Here is a 19,149-nt window from a genome sequence, read left to right on the forward strand (position 1 = left end):
TCAGGCCATGTGGCCACAATGAGCACGGTGAGGCCTGGGCATTTTCTGTCCTCACCAGCCCCCCGCAAACTCCCTGCCCAAAAGGAGACTACAGCTATCTCTGGGGTGGAATCCTGCAGGCTTTGGGCTAAAATAGTGGGATTTTCCTTGCTGCTAGATTCTTTAACTGAACCCATAGCCAAGACCTATTCCTATGCCTGATACATTCCATCTTTTTCATTTCTTCATTCACCTATTCCTTCATTCATTCAACAAATGAGCACATGCCATTCGTCTGTTCGATTCACTGTTGAGCCCCAGCTGTGGACCAGACACTGGGGAGAGACAGAGCTGTGGTCTGGAGTTCTGGGGACCGACAGCCTCCTGGCTGGGTGGGTGGGTAATAGGACCAAGGCGAGGCCTTGGGGCAGGGCTCTTGTCTGTTTTGCTCACCTCTGTGGCCCAGGCCTAGCACACTGTCTGGCACATAGTAGGTGCTCCATATACATCTGTTGAATGGACATACCACACCTGGATAATGACATAGCCGACCTGAGACTATGTTAGTCCTATCTAGCACTGGACTCCGAGAAGGCTTCACGGAGTTGGTGGCATTTGAGCTGGGCCTTAAATGATGAGTAAGAGCTCCTCCAGGGAGAGGTCTGGGGGACCCAGCAGCATCAAAAGAGACAGAGAAGCAGGAAAAGTCTGGAGAAAGAGTGAGCGGTCTTGACCGGCTGGAGCATGGCGTGGGTGGGGCCGTGTCAAGGGCTTGGCTTTCTTACCTCTATCAGCCGCATATGGACCCAAGGAGAAGAGGTCTAGAGGCAGGAGACCAGAATGTGAGAACCCCAGCATTCTAGAAGCTTAGAACAATCAGACCATCGGACCGGATCCAGAGATCTTGCCCCTACTTTGGTGAGAGGGTTGGTGCAGGTCTGTGAGTGAATGGTCCTTAGAGGACAGACCCCCAGTGAGGGCATGGCAGCACGGACTTCTCGCAGCGTCGGCAACAGGGAAAAGGATGAGGACCCCCAGCCCAAGGTAAGAGGGCAGAGTGGCAGAGTAAGGGGCCAGGGTTGCTTGGCAGGCTCGGTCTGCATCTGGCCTGGGCCTGGCTGAGCCCACTCAGCCCCCGAACTTTGCGGACACAATCTGGGGGTGGGGATCCGCACAGGGTGAGGCGAGAGGCCTCCAGAATGGCTTTCTAAGAGGAGGAAGGAGGTCTGCCGCTCTGTCTCAGGGACAACGGTGAACTGGGGATGAGAGAAGATGGGGCAGACTCTACCTCCAAGGGCTGAATCAGAGGGGTTCTGGATACGGGCACTCTGGCAGAGACCCAGGGGTCTTCCCAGCCCTGCACGGGGGTCACTCAGCCCAGGAAGCAGCCTTGCAGGGGGGCCTAGGGAAGGAGGCAGGGCAGAGACACGCAGCCCTCTCAGGCTCCGCCCGATTCCTGCGCACTCCCGCCTGGCAGGCACCTTCTCCTTTATCCTCAGTCCCCTAGGAGGCAAGCGTGGGGCGGTCCCATTTCACAGATGCAGAAGCTAAGGCACAAAGAGGCTCAGAAACTTGCTCAGGGTCTCACAATAAGCACGTGGCAGAGCCCAGCGCAGGAACTGACCCGAGGCCCTCAGGAAGGGGCCATCCAGGAACTCTGACCCGGTAGTCCTCTAGACACAGGGACCCAGCCACTGCCCCATAAGTAAGTTTACCCCTTTCCAATCTCCTCCTGAAGCAAATATACCCTGGCAAGGCGAGGGTGGGGGGCCGGGCGGGGGGGCGCAGAGTCGCTTCTCCTTGACCCCATGAGCCTTGATGCGGCTGCTCCCCACCCACATCATGATGACTCAAGACAAGCAGGGCTCAGGCACTTAACCCCTGCTCCCTCCTTGCATGTCCTTTCCTGCATTGAAATCAAGTCACACCGCACCTGCTGCAAGTACCTGCTGGTCCATCCAGTCGCCGCTCTAAGCCTAGCGCCCTGCGCCCTGGGGTGTTGCAGGGCCCAAGCTGGGTCCCGACCACAGGCCTCCCCAGCGGCATCTTCTGGAGCTGGGGAGTGGGCAGGGGTAGGCTGAGCTTGGGGTGCAACCAAGATCACAGCAGCAGCCCGAGAGGCCTCAGAGCCAGGGGGAGCCCCGTGTCCCCAAGACCCACAGCCCCAGTTCGCCGGGCTCCTGGTTCTCCCTCCACCTCACCTTCTCTCCTCCCCAGCCTCCTTCCCCCCATCACTCTCTCCTGTGCTCAGCATAGACTGGGAAGTATCTGGGAAGGGAAAGGACAAGCTTTGGAGGAAGGCGGCTTCTAGCCTGACTACTCACCGGCTGTGTAACACTGGGTTCTAGGCTTCTCTGCGTCTCAGTTTCCCCACCCGTAAAGTGAAAGTGGGCATGAGCGTTGGTAATGATTGTAAAACATTAGAATGTGGTAGGTGTTCCCATTAAGAGTCCCTTCTCTAAGCTGAGCCCTGTTCAAGAAGCTGGGACATGGGCCAAGAAGAAGGAAATGTACCTGTTGTTCTTATGGAGCTCACAGCCCTGTGGGGGAGCAGGGAGATAAGGCCTTGCAGATGGGCAGTTACAGCGCTTCGTGATGTGGATGTGACAGACAAGCGCTCATAGGCTGTGGATGCCCAAGGAGGGCATGTGCGATGGACTGGGATGTCGGGGGAGGCTTCATGGAGGAGGTGACCGTGGAACTGGGTCTTGAATGATGACCAGGCCTTTGTACAGCAGAGAGGAAGGCGGCCATCATTCCAGAAGAAGGCTCAAGGGTGGGAAAGAACCTGATCTGTTCAGGGAGGTGGTTGACATTCATTCCATCGTTTATTCCACATTTAAATGTTTATTGAGCACCTACTACGTGCTACATTCTGTACTGGGTACTTTATACTTTTTATATAGTCTAGTCTTCACAGTGCCTGTGAGGTAGAAGCCAGTGGCCGCTGTACTCACCCAGCTTTATAGTCGAGGGGACTAGCATTCGCGGATTAAATGACTCATCAGGGGGAGTAAGGCAGTAAGTTATCTGCCAGGATTCAAATCTAAGTTCATCTGGCTCCAAAGAGGCCTGTGTGAAGGACAGCAGTCACTCGGGATTTACAAGTTCTAGACCATTAAGGAGCAGTCTGGGTATTTAATAAGCGAACCTCCTACAACCTGGGTAGCTCGCCCAGCACTCAGGTTCAGCACGTTTCATTCAGAGAAACACAGCCCAACACCCCACATCATTCAAGCTTGCTTTGTGACCCTTAAAGAATATTAAAGGGGACCCGATTTGTAACTCAGGGCACCCCTTCTTAAAAATCTAGTTTTCTCCCCGTTCTCCCATGGCTGCTGTAAGGCCTCCAGCAGCTCCTCCATCTCCACGCTCCCACCTGCCCTTTCTCCCAACCCAGTCAGTCCCCCTCCTCTTCCTCTCGCCCCTCTAGCCCAGATTCAGAATCTCAGAAGCCAAGGACCTGGGCAAAGACAGGGGAAGCTTAGGGGAAGGAGGCGGGGAAGGGAGCACGCTGGCCCTGACGCCCTGAACTCAGCCTGTATCACCCCTTCAAACCCACTCACAGCGTTCCCGAGGCCACTGAGCCCTCGCCTCTCACACTGTCCTGGACACAATGTTGGTGCCTCTCTCCTGTGAAGTGTCTCCCGGGTGTTTCCTGCGGTCTCGTGTCCACTCAAAGCCCAGGTTGGGATGGTTGGAGGGTGGATGCTCAGCATTTTTTGCTCTGGTCCCCACTGGTCACAGGGATGGCCCTGGGCTCCTCCCAGGAGAAAGCCCTACACAAACACCTGTTGTGTCCCTATGTCCTTCCGATACCCCAAACCCATGTGCAAACCGAACACATGTCTCCTGAGGACTCAGCATGCCCATCTGCAAAATAATGTACCCAATAAGATTGTCGCGGGGATTAAGTGAGATAATATATGTGCCTGGCACATTTTCAAGGTTCACCGAAGTTCAGCTGCTCTTACAGTTCTTCCCTGACTCCCCAGTCTCCTCCGCGGCCAGACCGTAAGCTGCTTAAGGACCGAACTGTGTCTTATCTTTGCATCCCCAGTGGCAATTTTAGAGCCTGAGATGCAGAGAGGGCTTATCAATGCTGGATGAATAGATGAAAATATGCATTAATTAGGCCCCAAAGAAATTCAGGTTTACTCTTCCCAAGAGGGCTGATATTGCTAAAGGTCCTTTGTGAGAGAGTTTGCTCCTTGTTATCCACATCGCTGATCCAAGCACGGCCCCTCAGGTGAGGGACGTCCCCAGGAAGCCTGGGGCAGGCACGAGGGGTGGGAGGGGCAAGACTGGGTTGGATAAGATGCCCTTGGCAAGACTCCACCCCAAGAGGGACTGAACCTTAAGGCCAAGTTCGCCACACATCGGGGTGTTCATTGCCTCCAGCTGCATTTCCCATCAGCATTCTGGCCAGCAGTGAACCTGGATGCGAGGAGGAGGGAGGGGGTGAGGGTGGCGGGAAATGGGAGGCGGCTCAGGAAATGAACTCCACCATCTTGTTCTGACCCCTGCAAGTAGCCAGGCTTTGCTGGGGCCCCCAAGCCAGAGAACCAGGAGAGAAGGCAGCTGGGGATACAGCCACTCCCCAACGCCCAGACCCTTATCTACCTCCTCCTGTCAGTCAACCTGCCGCAGATAAGCCAAAGCTGAGAGCAGTCTGGGCCGGTGCCACAAAGGAGAGCGTAATGAAAAAGATACTGCTGGCCTGGCAGCGAGGGCGGGAGCAAAGAGGGTCCCAGCTGGGGCACGGAGGGGGCGGGGTGGGGGGACTGGAGGGAAGAGTTCCCTTCTTTGAGAAGAGGCAGAGGAATCAGCCCACATTGAACAACCTTGCAAATAAATGGCAACAGGCTAGCAGCCCATGGCAGCGTCGCCCGGCTCAGAGGAGAGATCCCAGAGAGACGCTGACCTCCGATGTATATATTCCACACCCGTTTTTTGACCACACTTCCCACTCACAGGCCACCCCTCAGAGGCAGTGATCACCCGCCAGGGTCTCAGGAGCCCAACAGAGAACGGATGCATTGCCCTAAGACATGCTCCGAAGTCTTTCCCGTTGGCCCGGTGGCGGCCCTCCATCCTTTCATTCATTCAGCCAGCACTGAGCATGCGCTGCGGAGCAAGCACAGGCCTGGCCGTGCCCTTCCGGGGCACGCTTTCTAAAGGGGACCACAGACAGTAAGGAAACAATCCCACAGAAACAGACGTACCCCAGCACACTGGTGCCAGTGCCCCAAGGGGGAGAGACCTGGCTCTGGCTCTGAGGGGCACACGAAGGACGCTGGGCACGGTGGTCTGGCTCCCCCGCTGGCGGGCAGGGCGGCGGGGAGCTGAGTTGGCATTAAAGGACGGGTAGGAGGTTACTAGTTTAAAAACGGGTTGGAGAAGAGTCTTCCAGGTAACAAAGGACACAAACAAAGGAGGGAGAGCAGGACACAGTTGAGGGAAGTGGTGGAAGCTGGGGAGACCCCCAGAATGTGTTTGGGAACATGGTGACTGGTAAGCTGGAGGGGGCAGCAGAGCCAGACTACACAGGGCCCCAGGCCACCTTAGGGATTTTGGTCTCTATTCCAGGAGCAACAGGAAACCACAGGTGGGTGAAAGAGGGTGGTGGCAGTGGTGGGGACCTTGCGATTTGCCTGTTGCTGTTTATTCTGGCCGCTGAGTAAGGAATGGATTGTTCTGGTGGGGGAGGGGGCAGCGGTAGAGTCAAGAGGCCAATTAGGAGCTGCAGTCCAGGCAGAGGTGGCGGTGGCTTAGACAAGGACGCTGGTGGCAGAAAAGGAAAGACGTGGGTGGATGGTGGATGCCAGGGCTTTTCCTGAGATAAATCAAAACCTTGGGGATAGATGGGGGGTGGGGGAGAGGGAAAAGAAGTTCCAGGAATGACACCCAGGCTTTTCGGCTGTTCGTCTGGTGGGATTGTGGCCCCCTGAACTATGACAGCGTTTGGGGGGTCCTCCTCATTCCCCCTGCTACCCCAAGTGTTGACTAGAGTGGGTAGATTCACTGAAATCAGGGAAGGAGGTTCTTTCTGCACGTAGAAAGCCACTTGATAAGCTGTTCAAATCCCCTCCTTTGGCAAAGGAAGTGTCCACAGCTCAGAGATTGTGGGGCTGACAGGGGCCTGGGTCAGGCCGGGAGAGCGCTGCCTGCCGGGGCGAGTTCCTGGCTGGACGGGAGCGAGTCTGCTTGGGCTCTAGGCCTGACTGCGCGCCCACCCGCTGAGTGAATCCAGGTGGGTCACCTGTCTTCGGGCCTCAGTTTCTCTGCTGGGAAATGGAAAGACGTGGAATGAGCACAGCTCCTCTTCTAGTTTGGCATTGTCATGGGTCGCTAACTGGGAAGAGGAAAAAGAATGAGCCTGGGACTGCCTCTGGGGTCTAAAGCGAGAAAACTGGGCGGGGAGGGATAGGGGGGCCTTTCCTCACTTCCTGCCCTTCCTGTCTCGTACAGACCCTGAAGACTGAGTAGCCAGCGGGATGCCTGGTCTGCTAAACCAGATCACAGGGGTGGCCCTGCCTCTCACAGCTTCTGATGTCACCTCCTTCGTCAGTGGGTATGCGCTGGGTCTCACTGCCTCCCTCACCTACGGCAACCTGGAAGCCCAGCCTTTCCAGGGTAAGGACGCCTGCTGGGGCTTCCCCAGCATCACCCCCTCCTTCATATTGTGTCCCCACCCCAGCAGGACTAGCTGATTGACATGGGGCAGGCCTTGTAACCTCTCTCAGTCTCAGTTTCCTCACCTGTAAAATGGGGATGCCATTTTTGCCCAGCAGGCCTCAACGCTGGTAGGAAGTCAGGCCAGGATTTGAGCCCAAGTTTGGGCTCAGCCCTGCCAACTGTCCCAGCACGATTTGGGTTCCACAAGGCACATCCTCTGTGTCAGATGGTCAGGCCTCCGCTTCCTCCCAGGAGCCTCATGGTGGGCGAGGCCTCAAGGTTCAGTGGAAACCAGAGTCTCCAGACCCAGGTGCGTGGCTCTTGTCCCTGTGACTTTGGGGAAGCCACTATCCTTCTCAAAATCAGGGTGTTCCTTTGCCTGTCTGGACGCCAGGGATTGCAGAAGCAGCAGATGAGGTAATGTGTGAGGAAGAACAGCGTGGAATAAAAACAGCCTGCAAATATGAATCACTGGGCAGGGCAGGCAGGGCTGTGGACTGTGGATGGACACTTTGCCTGGAAGAGCTGTTTGTACATCACACTCCTCTCTTTCCACTTTTACAGGGAGGCTGGCCTGCAGGGTGCTGAGTAAAGGCTGGCTGGGGTTAGGATTCCCTCTCATCCCCAGTTGATGGGGGCCTTCTAACCACCCATCCCCCACCCCCAGTTTCACCTCCAGCCTGACCTGAGGTTCTGAAGCCATTTCAGTTCCCAAAAGGAAGCTGCAGGAAAACTTTTTTCCCCTCCAAAATCTCCTGGGCAGAGCAAGTGACCCTGTTCCTCTGTTCAAGAAAACCTGGAGAGGATGGCTTAAAAATTGGCACCCACTGGCGACCCAGGAGACTAATTACTGAACAAATGTGGGACAGTCCCTTGGCTTTCTACATGCAGAAAGAACCAGTCCCCCCGCCCCCATCTTATGGATGAGAAAACTGAGGCTCAGGGGACGGGAAGCAGGGAAGCAGGGAGGGCCCACTCTGGGCCCAGCATTGCGTCATCCCAGTGTTGGTGGGATGGTTACATGAGATACCACCTTTCTCCCCCCTCCCCGCCCCCGCGTGGTCCCCGAGCCGTCAGCATCACTCAGGAGCTGGTTAGAAATGCAGACCTAGGCCCCGCCCCAGGACTATGGAATCAGAATAGGCATTTTAACAAGACAGCACCCCCCACCCAGGTGACTTGCGTGCTCTTTAAGTTTGAAAAGCACTGAGGTAGATGAATGGGGAGCACATGGCTTAGTAAATGGTGGCTGTGGTTTTCAATTTCCATGATGACCCTATGAGCCGGGCTGCCTTACCCCCATCTCCTCCCACGCCCCAGCTCCTGGGGGCCGCAGAGAGCCCATTCGCCATACAGGTGTGTTTTGTTTGGCCCACACAACAGGGCACATAAAATTCAGACTTCTATTCTCTCTTGAAAAGTCAGGAGCCCTGGCCACACTGGCCTTGCATGCCTGCAGAGTGGGAGTTGTCGGGGACAGGGGACAGCTGTCCCTTTTCCAGTCACCCCACTGAGCACAGAGTGCCTGGCCTCAGAGCCGTGAGTCCTCGCTGGCATCCTCTAAGTGGCAGGGAGTGCCATCCTTCCATCTGGCAGACCAAAGGCTTGGGTTCCTTCCCAGGGGAGGGGCGTGCCGCGTGGGGCCGGGGCACCCTGTGAAGCCGGGCCCTGCGCCGGCAGGTCTCTTTGTGTACCCGCTGGATGAGTACACCACGGTGATCGGCTTTGAGGCAGTCATTGCTGACCGGGTCGTAACGGTACAGATCAAGGACAAAGCCAAGATGGAGAGCGGCCACTTCAATGCCTCCCGCAGCCGAGCCGCCACTGTCACGGGTAAGGAGGCCAGAAGGGCTGCGGCAGGGCCTGGGCCTGGCTGAAGCCTCAGGCAGACTGAAAGGGCAGCAACGGCATAGGGCAGAGAGAGCACTAAATGAGAAGTCAGGAGTTCTGTGTGCCTTTGGGCCGTTGACCTACCTCTCTAAACCTCACCTTACTGTCTGTAAAATGGAGGTAATCTTTCCTGTTCTCATCTGGAAAGCATTGGGGAGGATCAAAGGAGGCAACAAAAGGCTTTTAAGGTATCTCCACGAAACAAGATAGCATGTCATTTAAACTCAGAGGTTGTGGGATGAGTCACACAAGAGTTTGACTCCCTATTCTGCTGCTTGCAAGTGGTATGAGCTCAGATAAGAAATTAAAATTATCCATAAAATGAAGCTAATAATTATACACACCTAATGCTCAACAAAGCATGTATGCAGAGCAGTCATCACAGTTCCTGGTACGGGCTAAGTACTCGAAGTGTGGCTACTGATGCCTGCTACTAAGGATGCTGAGGCTCAGAGAGGGTGAGTGACTGGCCCAAGGTCACACAGCATGTTAGCGGCAGAGTCAGGGCTTGAATCCAGACCAAGTAGCATACGATGTGAAAGATTCTTACAATTGGATCTATGATCAAAGTGACATGGGTTCATCTGATCATTAAGATATTCAAGAATATTTTAATGAGCACTCACCATATGTAAGATGTACAGTTGCCCACAAGTTGTTTTGACCACTCACAGCCTGGAAGAATAGTTAGGACGTGCCTAAAAGTAACCACGAGAGCAGGTGGAAAGTGGTTATGCCAAAAGAGGTCTGGATAATGTCAGAGGAGGGAAAGCGGGGTACAGATTGGGGGCCAGGGAGGGGTTGGGTGGATGGGTACGAGAGGTTCCGTGGGGATGGGAGAATGGGCCTTTCAGATAAAAGAGCGGAGCAAAAGCCAAAACATGGGATCCCAACGGTGAGGAATGCTTGAATACAATTCGTGGCGATGTAGAGGCTGTGGATGGAGCTGCAGCCCTTGGTTACGGTTTTGTGGGTCCAAGTCTCCCAATCCCGGCAGGTACAAGTACACAGGCCTGGCATCAGACCCATACAGGTTCAGATCCTGGTTCAATGAGTTAGTTGTTTGCTGAGGAAGTTGGCCAAGTCAGACCCCTATGCTGAGCCTGTCTACCCATCAGCAAAATGGGCCACTCAGACCTGCTGCACAGCAAGCTCAGAGGGGACTAGAGGCAGATGACGTAGGCACAGCTGCTGACTCTGGCCTGACACTTAGGAAACGTCCTGCCAGAAGGGGTTTCCGTCATCCCTCATTCCTGCACACTGGGAAAGGTGGCTTTGGATGAGGATCTGGAGCGGATCCTGTTCGTGGTCAACCTGGGGACCATCGCCCCTATGGAGAACGTCACGGTCTTCATCAGCACCTCCTCAGAGCTCCCGACGCTGCCCAGTGGGGCCGTGCGGGTTCTGCTGCCTGCCGTCTGTGCCCCAACTGTGCCCCAGTTCTGCACAGAGGGCGCTGGCCCCACCGACCAACAGGACCAAGGGTAAGGAGCTCCTGCCTGGGCAAGGGGACAAAGGTCAGGGTCTCCGGTGAGGCCAGGGGTGTGCAGGGTGGTGGCGGTGGAGTGTCAAAGGTGAGGTTCAGCACCCCAGATGCCAGCACCTGAACAGTTGCTCCTCCCCTGCTCACCTTTAGAGCACTTAGAATCTCCCTGCAATGCCTTGGAATGGTGCTGGCCAGAAGTTCTGGAATTTGGACAGCTTGGGATGAGAACTTCCAGGTTTTGTTCTTCAATGCGCTGAAGACACTAAGTGTTAGGGATCAAAAGTCATCACAGTTACTGCCTTTTTAGAACTTTGGTGGGAGAGATAATTATCCAATTAATAACATGGAACTGCCTGGGTATGTGCATGCATAATACATTATGTGAAAAGCACAATGAAGGAGACAGTCACTGGGCTAAAGGTATAAAAGAGGGATCCACCCTCGGGTTCCCTGGGCCAGGCCAGGCTTCTCTGAGGAGTGATGTTTCAGCTGAGAGCTGAGCAAAGCGGGGGGCATAGGCACGGAGAGGAGCATTCCTGTGGTGAGAAGAGCAGGTGCAAAGGCCCTGCAGCAGCAGGTGTGGTGGGAGTGAGGGGCAGCAGGCAAGCTAGCGTGGCTCCAGCAGATGGGAGCGCGAAGGACAGAGATCAGAGGACTGCTGCGGCATCAGCTTGTGCAGGACCTTGAAGCCTCGGGTGAGGACACTTGTTGCCATACAGAGAAGCTGGAGGCACAAGCCAGGCTCGGACCAGGGGCTTGCGTTGCCTTTGTAAGTGCTGCCATAGGCACCAAGCCTTGTACATTTGAGATACAAGACCTCCTGGAGCTGGGGATGTTCAAGGCTTTGGCAGATCAAGGAACAAGAGCCCCTAGTGGCCCACGTGCCCCACGGTGCCCCTCATAGGCTTATTCCTGTCTGTCCTGGAAGGCAGAGTTAGCAGAGGTACTCATGGGAGAGGCCTGCATCAAACCCCTACAAACCTCACAGTTGCTCAGAGAGAACAACATGAGAAAAAATAGAAAAATAGATGATACCAAGGGTTAGTGAAGGTGAGGAGAGAAGGGAACTTGTTCAGTGCTGGTGAAAGCGGAATCTGGGACAGCCGGCCTGGAAAGCAATCCACCAACACTCAGTGGGTGTCCTTCGACCCAGGGATCCCAGAGACATCCTCCCATAAGTTCAGAAAGGGGACACGGGTGAGGGTCTCCATGGTGGTGGTACCCATGGACACAGGGTGGAGGCAGGAGCAAATGAGAGCAATATAACATCCTTATACGATATAACAGGTGGCCCCAGGACATATCTCAGGTACAGTGTCAGCAGCAAAGTCTTTGGTTTACAGACAGCCACTTGGACAAAGTGAAAAAAGGCGGGGGGGGGCAGTAATAAATGAGATTCATAATGAAATGTAATCTTTTCAGTTTAAAATGCATTCACAACCAAATGCCACCCTGAATGTATGTAGATGAAGGACATACATCAAAGACCTTGGGGTGGGGAGGGAGCAGGATCACAGACAAGGTGAGGGATGACACAAAAGAGAGCCAGCAACTTGAGCAATCTGCAGGGGACACTTTCCTAAGCATTCACTCAAAACAACTGTGTCATTACTATTCCCGCTTGATGGATGAGAAAACCAAGGCTTGAGCAAGGGCCCTCAGCTCCCAGAGGCAGAGCAGGAGTCTGAGGAGGGGTGCGAAGCCACCAGACAGGAGCCAGGCAGACTCTGTCCAGGCATGCACGCTCTGCCAGGTCCTGCTGTGGGAACTTGGGATGGTTGCCTCATCTTGCTGAGCCTCGGTTTCCCCATGTGGGAGATGAAGGAGATGGGCACGGGATGGGGAGCCCTGTGGCTTTCCTCTGGGGGCGCTGGTGAGAACAATGCAGGGAGACAGTGGAGCACCGAGCCCAGCCCTCGTAGGAAGCTGTGCCGGTGTCTGAATCCAGGCCCTTCCTGGGGGCAGGTTGAATGGCAGAGGAAGACCCTGGGTGGGAGGAAGCCCCTGAGCCCCCTTTCAGGCTGGGCTGCAGGGGTGCTGGGACTGCCTGGGACTCACTGTCCTCTCACGCTGCCCCTCCCCACCCCTCGCCTTGGCCCTGGCTGCCTGCCTCCTCTTCCTCCTCCTCCTCTTGGCCCCCTTCCCAGCAAAGACAGGCATTGCTTAGGCACGCGGGCCCTGGACTCCTGGAACAAGCTGTGCCTGGCCACTCTCATGGACACCGACGTGTCCAACCCCATGGAATATGAGTTCAACTTCCAGCTGGAGATCCGGGGGCCATGCCTGCTTGCAGGTGAGAAGGAGGTGCCCAGACCCAGAGGGATGCCAGAGAGACCCGAGGTCCCACGGTGGGGAGGGCTTCAGCCCAAAGCTACCAGGAATAGAGAGGAGGGGGAGTGTGGGGGAGGGTGGGGAAGGTGACAGCCCCACATGGAGGACATCCTGCAGTGCACGGAGCTTCACAGATCCCCATTTCCTTCTCCCCGACCTACAGCCCAAAGACGAGCCCCTCACAGAGTTGGGTTTCCAGGCTGTCCCCACTCCCATCTCGGTGGCTTCCCTGGGGAAACGGGCATGGGAGCTGGTGGTCCTTGGTCCTCTCCCAGAGGTTGCCACCATAAAGCTGCTTCCTGGTTTTCACCTTACTCAGCAGAACCTCCAGGGGATCTTCCAGAATCCTGCCACCTAGCTCCCATCCCAGAGCTTCTGGCACCCTGAGTCTGGGGTATGTCTTGAGTATTGGCTATTTAAAAGGTCCCAGATGATTTTAACATGCAGTCAGAGTTGGGAGTCTTTTTCTGATGGTTTCCCTCCCCAACCCACTCAAGGTTTTAAAAAAATGTGTTTTCTTGTCAATGAGTGTTTTATTGGAGCAGCATGACCTTCCAACCTAACAGGCCTTTAAGGAGTGCCCACCGATCAGGTGTGCCTCTATGGGGAAGCAATCCCTTTGACCATCCCCGACTGGAGGCCCATTTTGCAGATGGGGAAATTGAGGAGACCTGTCCATGGTTACAGAGCAGCCCCTGGTGGGGCTGGCCTCTCATCTCTGGCCTGCATCTCAGTCCCCCCCGCCACCAAGCGCCTGTCTCCCTCAGGGCTCCTGAGCCTATCCCACCTTTCTGTGACCCTCAGGGGTAGAGAGTCCCACCCACGAGATCCGAGCTGATGCTGCCCCGTCTGCACGCTCGGCCAAGAGCATCATCATCACCTTGGCCAACAGGCACACCTTCGATCGGCCCGTGGAGATCCTCATCCACCCCAGCGGTACTGTGTGCCTTGCATGCCTGCGGGAGGGAGGAGGTGCCGACTCTGTGGGGCACAGATAGGCGGCCCCTCGCCCAGTGCTCAGCCAGGGTAAGGATAGGGGTGCGTGGCAGAGAAAAGAACAGCCTTCTAGGAAACTGGGATCAAGCTGGTGGAAGTGAGAATCTCCTGCCCCAGTTCTAGCTCCACAGGCTCCAGGGTCTTGTCCACCCACTGAGACCCAGGCCAGCTGATCAGAGGGTCTTTGATACCCTATCCCAGTGAGATTCTGGCAGCTCAGAACATTCAGGGAGCTGCTCTTTGTCTCTTTAAGAATTCATAGGATGTCAGGACCTGAAACGATCAGAGCACCCAATCCTCCCATTTTACAGATGGATACACTGAGGCCCAGAGAAGGCAGTGGGTCAGCCATGGCCACTTGGCACTTCTGTCTCCCGGCCAAGGAGTCTGTCCACAGCCCCACACTGCTTCGGGCAGCCAGGGCTTCTGCACCCTGCTTCCTACTAGGAGTCCCCCCTCCCCGCTATGAAGATCCCGCCCCTAAACCAAGGCCCCTGGCATCACCCTCACACTCGGACAAGTGCCAAAAGTCGATCTCATCTCTGCAGAGCCCCACATGCCACATGTCCTGATGGAGAAAGGGGACATGACCGTGGGAGAATTTGAGCAGCACTTGAAGGGAAGAACAGATTTCATTAAAGGGATGAAGAAGGACAGCAGTGCAGAGCGCAAGGTGAGGGTGACTGAAGGACAGAGTTGGGGTGGCAGAACTGGGGTGGCACGAGGGACTCGGTCTTCACTGAACCAATGAAGAGACTGAGCCTGGGCAGGGGTGGGGGGACCTGCCTGAGGTCACGTGGCAGACTGGCAGCAGATTCTTGTCGATGTTTCCCTTGGCGGGCTGGGGCACTGTGGGGCAGAGGCAAATGCACTTCCGGGTGGGGCAGTCACCCTGGTGCTGTCGTCACACTTCCTGCCAGGTCACCTGCTAGTGCCTAAGCCAGGCACATCAGGCAGCAAGGTGCCTGAGCCAGGCAAGAGTCTAGGCCCATGGCAGAAACAACCATGGTCTTCTCCAGGCTACCTTTCCTCCGAGTGGCACCCAGGAGCCTCCAGCCGGCTGCACTCCCGGCTCCTTCTCTATTCCTGGACCTCTGTTTTCCCGCCTGTGGGATGGGTCTCTTGCTCTTCCTTCCTTGCTCTTCCTTGCTGGCTGTTACATAAGCAGTAAAGGCAGAGCAGGGAAAGGCGGACAAAGATCCCTTCTCCGTGCCCACCCCCTCCCCTGAAGCTGAAGAATGAGAGGCCATCAGCAGGGGGAGCAGGTGGGGAAGGCTGAGATAGGAGGCTGAGCCAACAGCCACAACTTATGCAAGCAGTCTCTCTCCTACGCGTGACCTTGCACGCCAAGCCAGGTCCAAAATGCCAAGATAGGTTTAAGAACAATGCCTCACTGCTTTTTCATTGTCTCCCCTTTTTGGATGAGAAAACAGGTTTAGCACCCCCTCCCCCAATAACTGGTAGGCTGGGGAAAGGGGAAGACTGTCCTTGCGGGAGTTGGCTTTGGTATAAACAAAACTGAGGGCTTAGACTGGATTGGTAGGGCAGCTACCTGGATTTAAGAGCCCCTCCCCCGCCAGCTGGCCTGAATGGCAGGGGGCGGTTGCCACCGAGGAGTATACAGGACCATGTTACAGACCCCACGGGAAGCACCTGCTCGGTAGGGGTCGGGAAGGATGAGAAAGGGAAGGTGCAGATGGCTCAGTGCCCATTGTGTCATCACCACATTAGAGACCCCACCAGAGAAGGCTGCCGAGCTCTGAGAACTACAGCACGTGGACAACGTGGAGCGGACCAGCAATGGGCCTCCCAGGCCTGGGGCTGCGTCCCCTGCCTACCAAGCCTTAAATCAATTAGCTCTGGGACCACAGAAGCAAATGAGAATTCATTTGCCACCTTGGGTTGGTCATGCAAATAACCCTGTATTCTCATGAGCCCCGGGGATGACAGTGATCAACCCGAAGCTGCTAAGAAGTGATGAGTTTCTTCTAATTAGATAATGGCAGCTTGAAGGGCCGGGGCCCCATCCCGGAAGTGGCTCTTCACACTGGCAGATGTGGCTCTTCCTGCCTTGAGCTCTGTCATCAAAAGATCCAGGCAGGGCATTGGCTTTCTGCAAAGGAGCTCCATGCAGGAGGGAGAGCGTGGTCCCTCACTAGGTGGGGAGGCGGGCATCCAAAGGGCGTACATCAGTCAGGAGAAGTGGGGGGTTCAAGCTGTCAAAAACCGTGGTTTAGCAAAGAGGGAGAAAATGACACAGGGAAAGACGCGATGTAGAAGAGATGAAGATGCAGTGAGACACAGAAACAAACAGAGATAGAGAGACTCAAAAAACTTTTTTAAAGACATGCACACACAGGCCAGGGGGAGACAGACACACACAGATTCATTCTCTCATTTAGTCATTCAACAAACACTGTGTGCCCGATGTCAATGTCAATGTCAATGTCAATGTCAAGCTCTGTTCTAGGCACCAGGGAGGCCACATTGAAAATGACACATCCTTGTTCTCATGGAGCTTACATTCTAGCACAGAGAGACAAACAAGAAGTAAGCAAATGAGGAAAGTCAGTTTGGAGAGGGCTGGGGACCACAAGGGAAATAAAGCAGGATGATGTGGTAACGAGCGGCAAGCACTGGGTGCTGTTTAGCCAGGTGTCTAGGAAAAGCCCATCTGAGAATGAGACCTGGTGGATGGTGAAGAACTGGAAGCAGAATGACGGCGACATGTTTGAAAAACAGAAAGGCAGCCAGTGTGGTTGAAATGTAGAGATGAGGTGGACAGACAGGGAGGAGTCAGATCCTAAGGTCCTTCATAAGCCATGATGCAAGGTGTGAAGGGGAGCTATTGCTTGAGCGAGAGAATGACAAGAATGGTCACGCTGCCTGCTCTACGCAGAATGGACCATGGGGAGGTACAAGTGCAGGGAAGTGGCCAGGAAGATGCTATTGCAAGAGATGATAATGTCTGGAACTTGGGTGGTGCCTGTGGAGACAGAGAAAAGGACACATTCAGGAGGTACTTTAAGTGCAGAACTGGCAATCCTTCACTGAAGGAGTAGACATGGGGGGCAGGGGGAGGTGAGAAAAAGAGAGGAAGCAAGGACAATTCAGTGTTTGGTTCAGACACATGGATGGGTGATGGTGTCATCTATTGAGTTGACTCAGATAGACAGAAACTGAAACACAGGCACAGAGAGACATAGCCACCCGGAGACAGTCAGATAAAGAGACTGAGAGAGAGAAAGTCGGGATGGAGAGAGAGGGAGGAAGTGACAGTTGGTGGGGAGTGAGTGGGAGAGTCAAAGAGGGTTCAGCGTCACGTCAGCCAAGAGAACACATTAAAGGAAAAGAGCTATAGTGCTGCTCTTCCTTTGTGCACTGAGCCCCTCTCTGCACCAGGCTCTATGTTAAGCCCTAGAGATGCAAAATATTCCGGTGTGACCTATGTTGAAATAACACACAAGCTAGAGGGGAGTCAGAGGTATGAGCAAAAAAATTGCAGTGCGGGAAATGCCTGGGCCCCGTGACCAATGGCAACAGCAATGACGGGTACTGCTCAGAGACAATGACTGCCAGGCAGCAGGTTTCACAAGCATTGCATTTGTTCCATACAACTCTGTGAGGCATATACTCTTGTCCTTATTTCATAGAGGAGGACACTAAGTAATTGAGTCCACCTGGAAGATTGGGGCAGGTTTCCCAAAGAGGTAAAACTTGAAGATTCAGTAAGATGTTATCAGTGGGAGAGAATCAGTAAACCAGGGAAACCAAAGTCACAGCCAGAGGAGCCAGACAGTAGCTCCTGCACTGAGTATGAGAGAGAAAGCGCCTGCTATTCAGCTGAGGGCCTGCACATGTGTGTGCCAGCCCGGTTCATCCTCAAAACCAACCTGAGAAGGAAAAATTATTTACCTCATCTTACAAATAAAGAGACAGACCCAGAGGAGGGACTTGTTCAAGATCACACAGCTGGATGGTGACAGAGCTGGGATTCGAACCCAGGTCTTCTGCCTCCAAAGTCCGTGCTTGCTGTTGCAACCTGTGAGAATCTAGCTAACAGAGGAGCCAGGTACAGTCAACCTGGACGTCTCTTGTGCAGAGTATGAGTGGCATCTTGACAATACTTGGTGAGTAATGGGAGACCACGTGAGTAGTGGTGGACCCCAAGTCCACCCACTGTTTGAATACCCAAGTGAGAGCTTTTCTCTCTCCTCCAGACAGAAATCATCCGGAAACGCCTCCACAAGGACATTCCCCACCATTCCGTCATCATGCTCAACTTCTGTCCTGACCTCCAGTCGGTCCAGCCAAACCTGAGAAAGACCCATGGCGAGTTCATCTTCCTCATTGACAGGAGTGGCAGCATGAGTGGGACCAACATCCACCATGTCAAGGTACCTGTTAGAGGGCCCCCTGCCCCAGGGCCTAGTGCTCCAGGGTAAATCAGCTGTGCACACCCTCAACCAGCTTCGTCAGTACTTTCGGTTCCAAGAATCCTGCCTTCCACACCTGAATCACTTTCCCAAGTAGCTATCCATGACTAAAAGGAACAACTTTTTAAAATCAGTTTGAACAGAGATACCCAAACTCAGTGTGTTCCCAAAATAAAACCCTGAAGTGGTGTGAGCAGAGGTAGAACTATTGTCCACTTACAAGGATGAAGTCATCAACATCTTTCCTTGGCGTTCTATGACCTTTGTTGAGTGCCTCCTCAGGCTAAAACACCTCAGTAGGTACTGTGGAGACAGGTACAGCTGAGTGTTGGATCCAGCCAACAATTCTATGAGGTTGGCCCTATTGTCACCATTTTCCAAAAGGGAGGACCTATCCTGAGAGTTTCAGTAACCTATCCAAAGTCACACAGCTAGTGTAGCCTAAGACTAAACCCATGTCCATCTGTCCCAATGACCCGACATCAGAGATTCACTGGACATGGCCTCTACCATCAAGGAATGTGTAGAATCCAGTAGAAAAGATTTGGTTTGTGTCCCCCCCAAAAAATGTCTAATATGTGCAAAATTCTGTGGTTGGCCACCTGGGAAGACAGCAGGTTGTAAACTCAGTTCCTTCCCTCAAGGAACTCACATTCAAGCAAGGGGCACAGCCCTGCTAACCAGTCACACCTGGACAATGGTCCCACTGCTGTAGAGAGTTCTGCTGAGTACAGAAGACAGAGTAAGAAACCGGTCCTCAGACATCAAGCAGCCTTTCCTCTCCCTTAGGAGATTATCTGCCTCAATTTCGGCATCATCCGACGCTGCCTTGCATTTTTAGTTGTGCAGATGTCTGTCCCCTCCTCTGGAGTTACAAACTCATTAAGGGAAAGGACCGGAAATTTTTCATCTATCTCTCCCCATGGGGCTTAGCTCTGTGTTTAGGCATACAAAGCCCTCAGTTGTGGTTTACTGAACTGGGTAAAGAATTATAGTTCAAGAGGACAAGGGATGAGGGAACAAGAAGGGAGAGGGCTCTGTTGTCGCCAGAAATTTCACTTCTTCCCCAGTTCTTGCCTGAAGCAAACTCTTGTCTCCAGGGCAACAGGATCAGCAAGGAGGGGAAAGGTGAGGTGGGATCTGTAATGCGAGCTAACTCCTCTGTCTTGCTATGACTGGGTTTTTGTCTTGAAGCATGAAGAAGTAATCATGTAGGGGACCCAAGTTCCTGTTTGAGGCTTCTTCACACTGGGATGTAGGACTGGTTGGTACCTTCTCCCTGCTCCTGCCTGCCACAAAAACAAACAATGGAATGGGGAGCTGTCCACAGTGCTGAAGCTCAGTCCCCTGCCC

General features: G+C 54.2%; 1 protein-coding gene across 1 annotated transcript in view; it reads left to right on the forward strand.

Moving 5' to 3' along the window:
• The first annotated feature begins 6,476 nt into the window (after positions 1-6,476).
• Positions 6,477-19,149, forward strand: part of VWA5B1 (von Willebrand factor A domain containing 5B1) — a 37,212-nt gene continuing 24,539 nt past the window's right edge. The window contains exons 1-7 of the mRNA XM_054571440.1: positions 6,477-6,615; positions 8,338-8,490; positions 9,761-10,031; positions 12,181-12,326; positions 13,169-13,300; positions 13,909-14,033; positions 17,581-17,757. Coding sequence (XP_054427415.1) covers positions 6,477-6,615; positions 8,338-8,490; positions 9,761-10,031; positions 12,181-12,326; positions 13,169-13,300; positions 13,909-14,033; positions 17,581-17,757 — 1,143 coding nt within the window. The remainder of the gene's footprint in view (positions 6,616-8,337; positions 8,491-9,760; positions 10,032-12,180; positions 12,327-13,168; positions 13,301-13,908; positions 14,034-17,580; positions 17,758-19,149) is intronic.

This window comes from Pteronotus mesoamericanus, unplaced genomic scaffold (genome assembly GCF_021234165.1).
Source record: "Pteronotus mesoamericanus isolate MK-2021 breed Mesoamerican mustached bat unplaced genomic scaffold, CSHL_Meso_final contig_221, whole genome shotgun sequence".
NCBI classification, from domain to species: domain Eukaryota; kingdom Metazoa; phylum Chordata; class Mammalia; order Chiroptera; family Mormoopidae; genus Pteronotus; species Pteronotus mesoamericanus.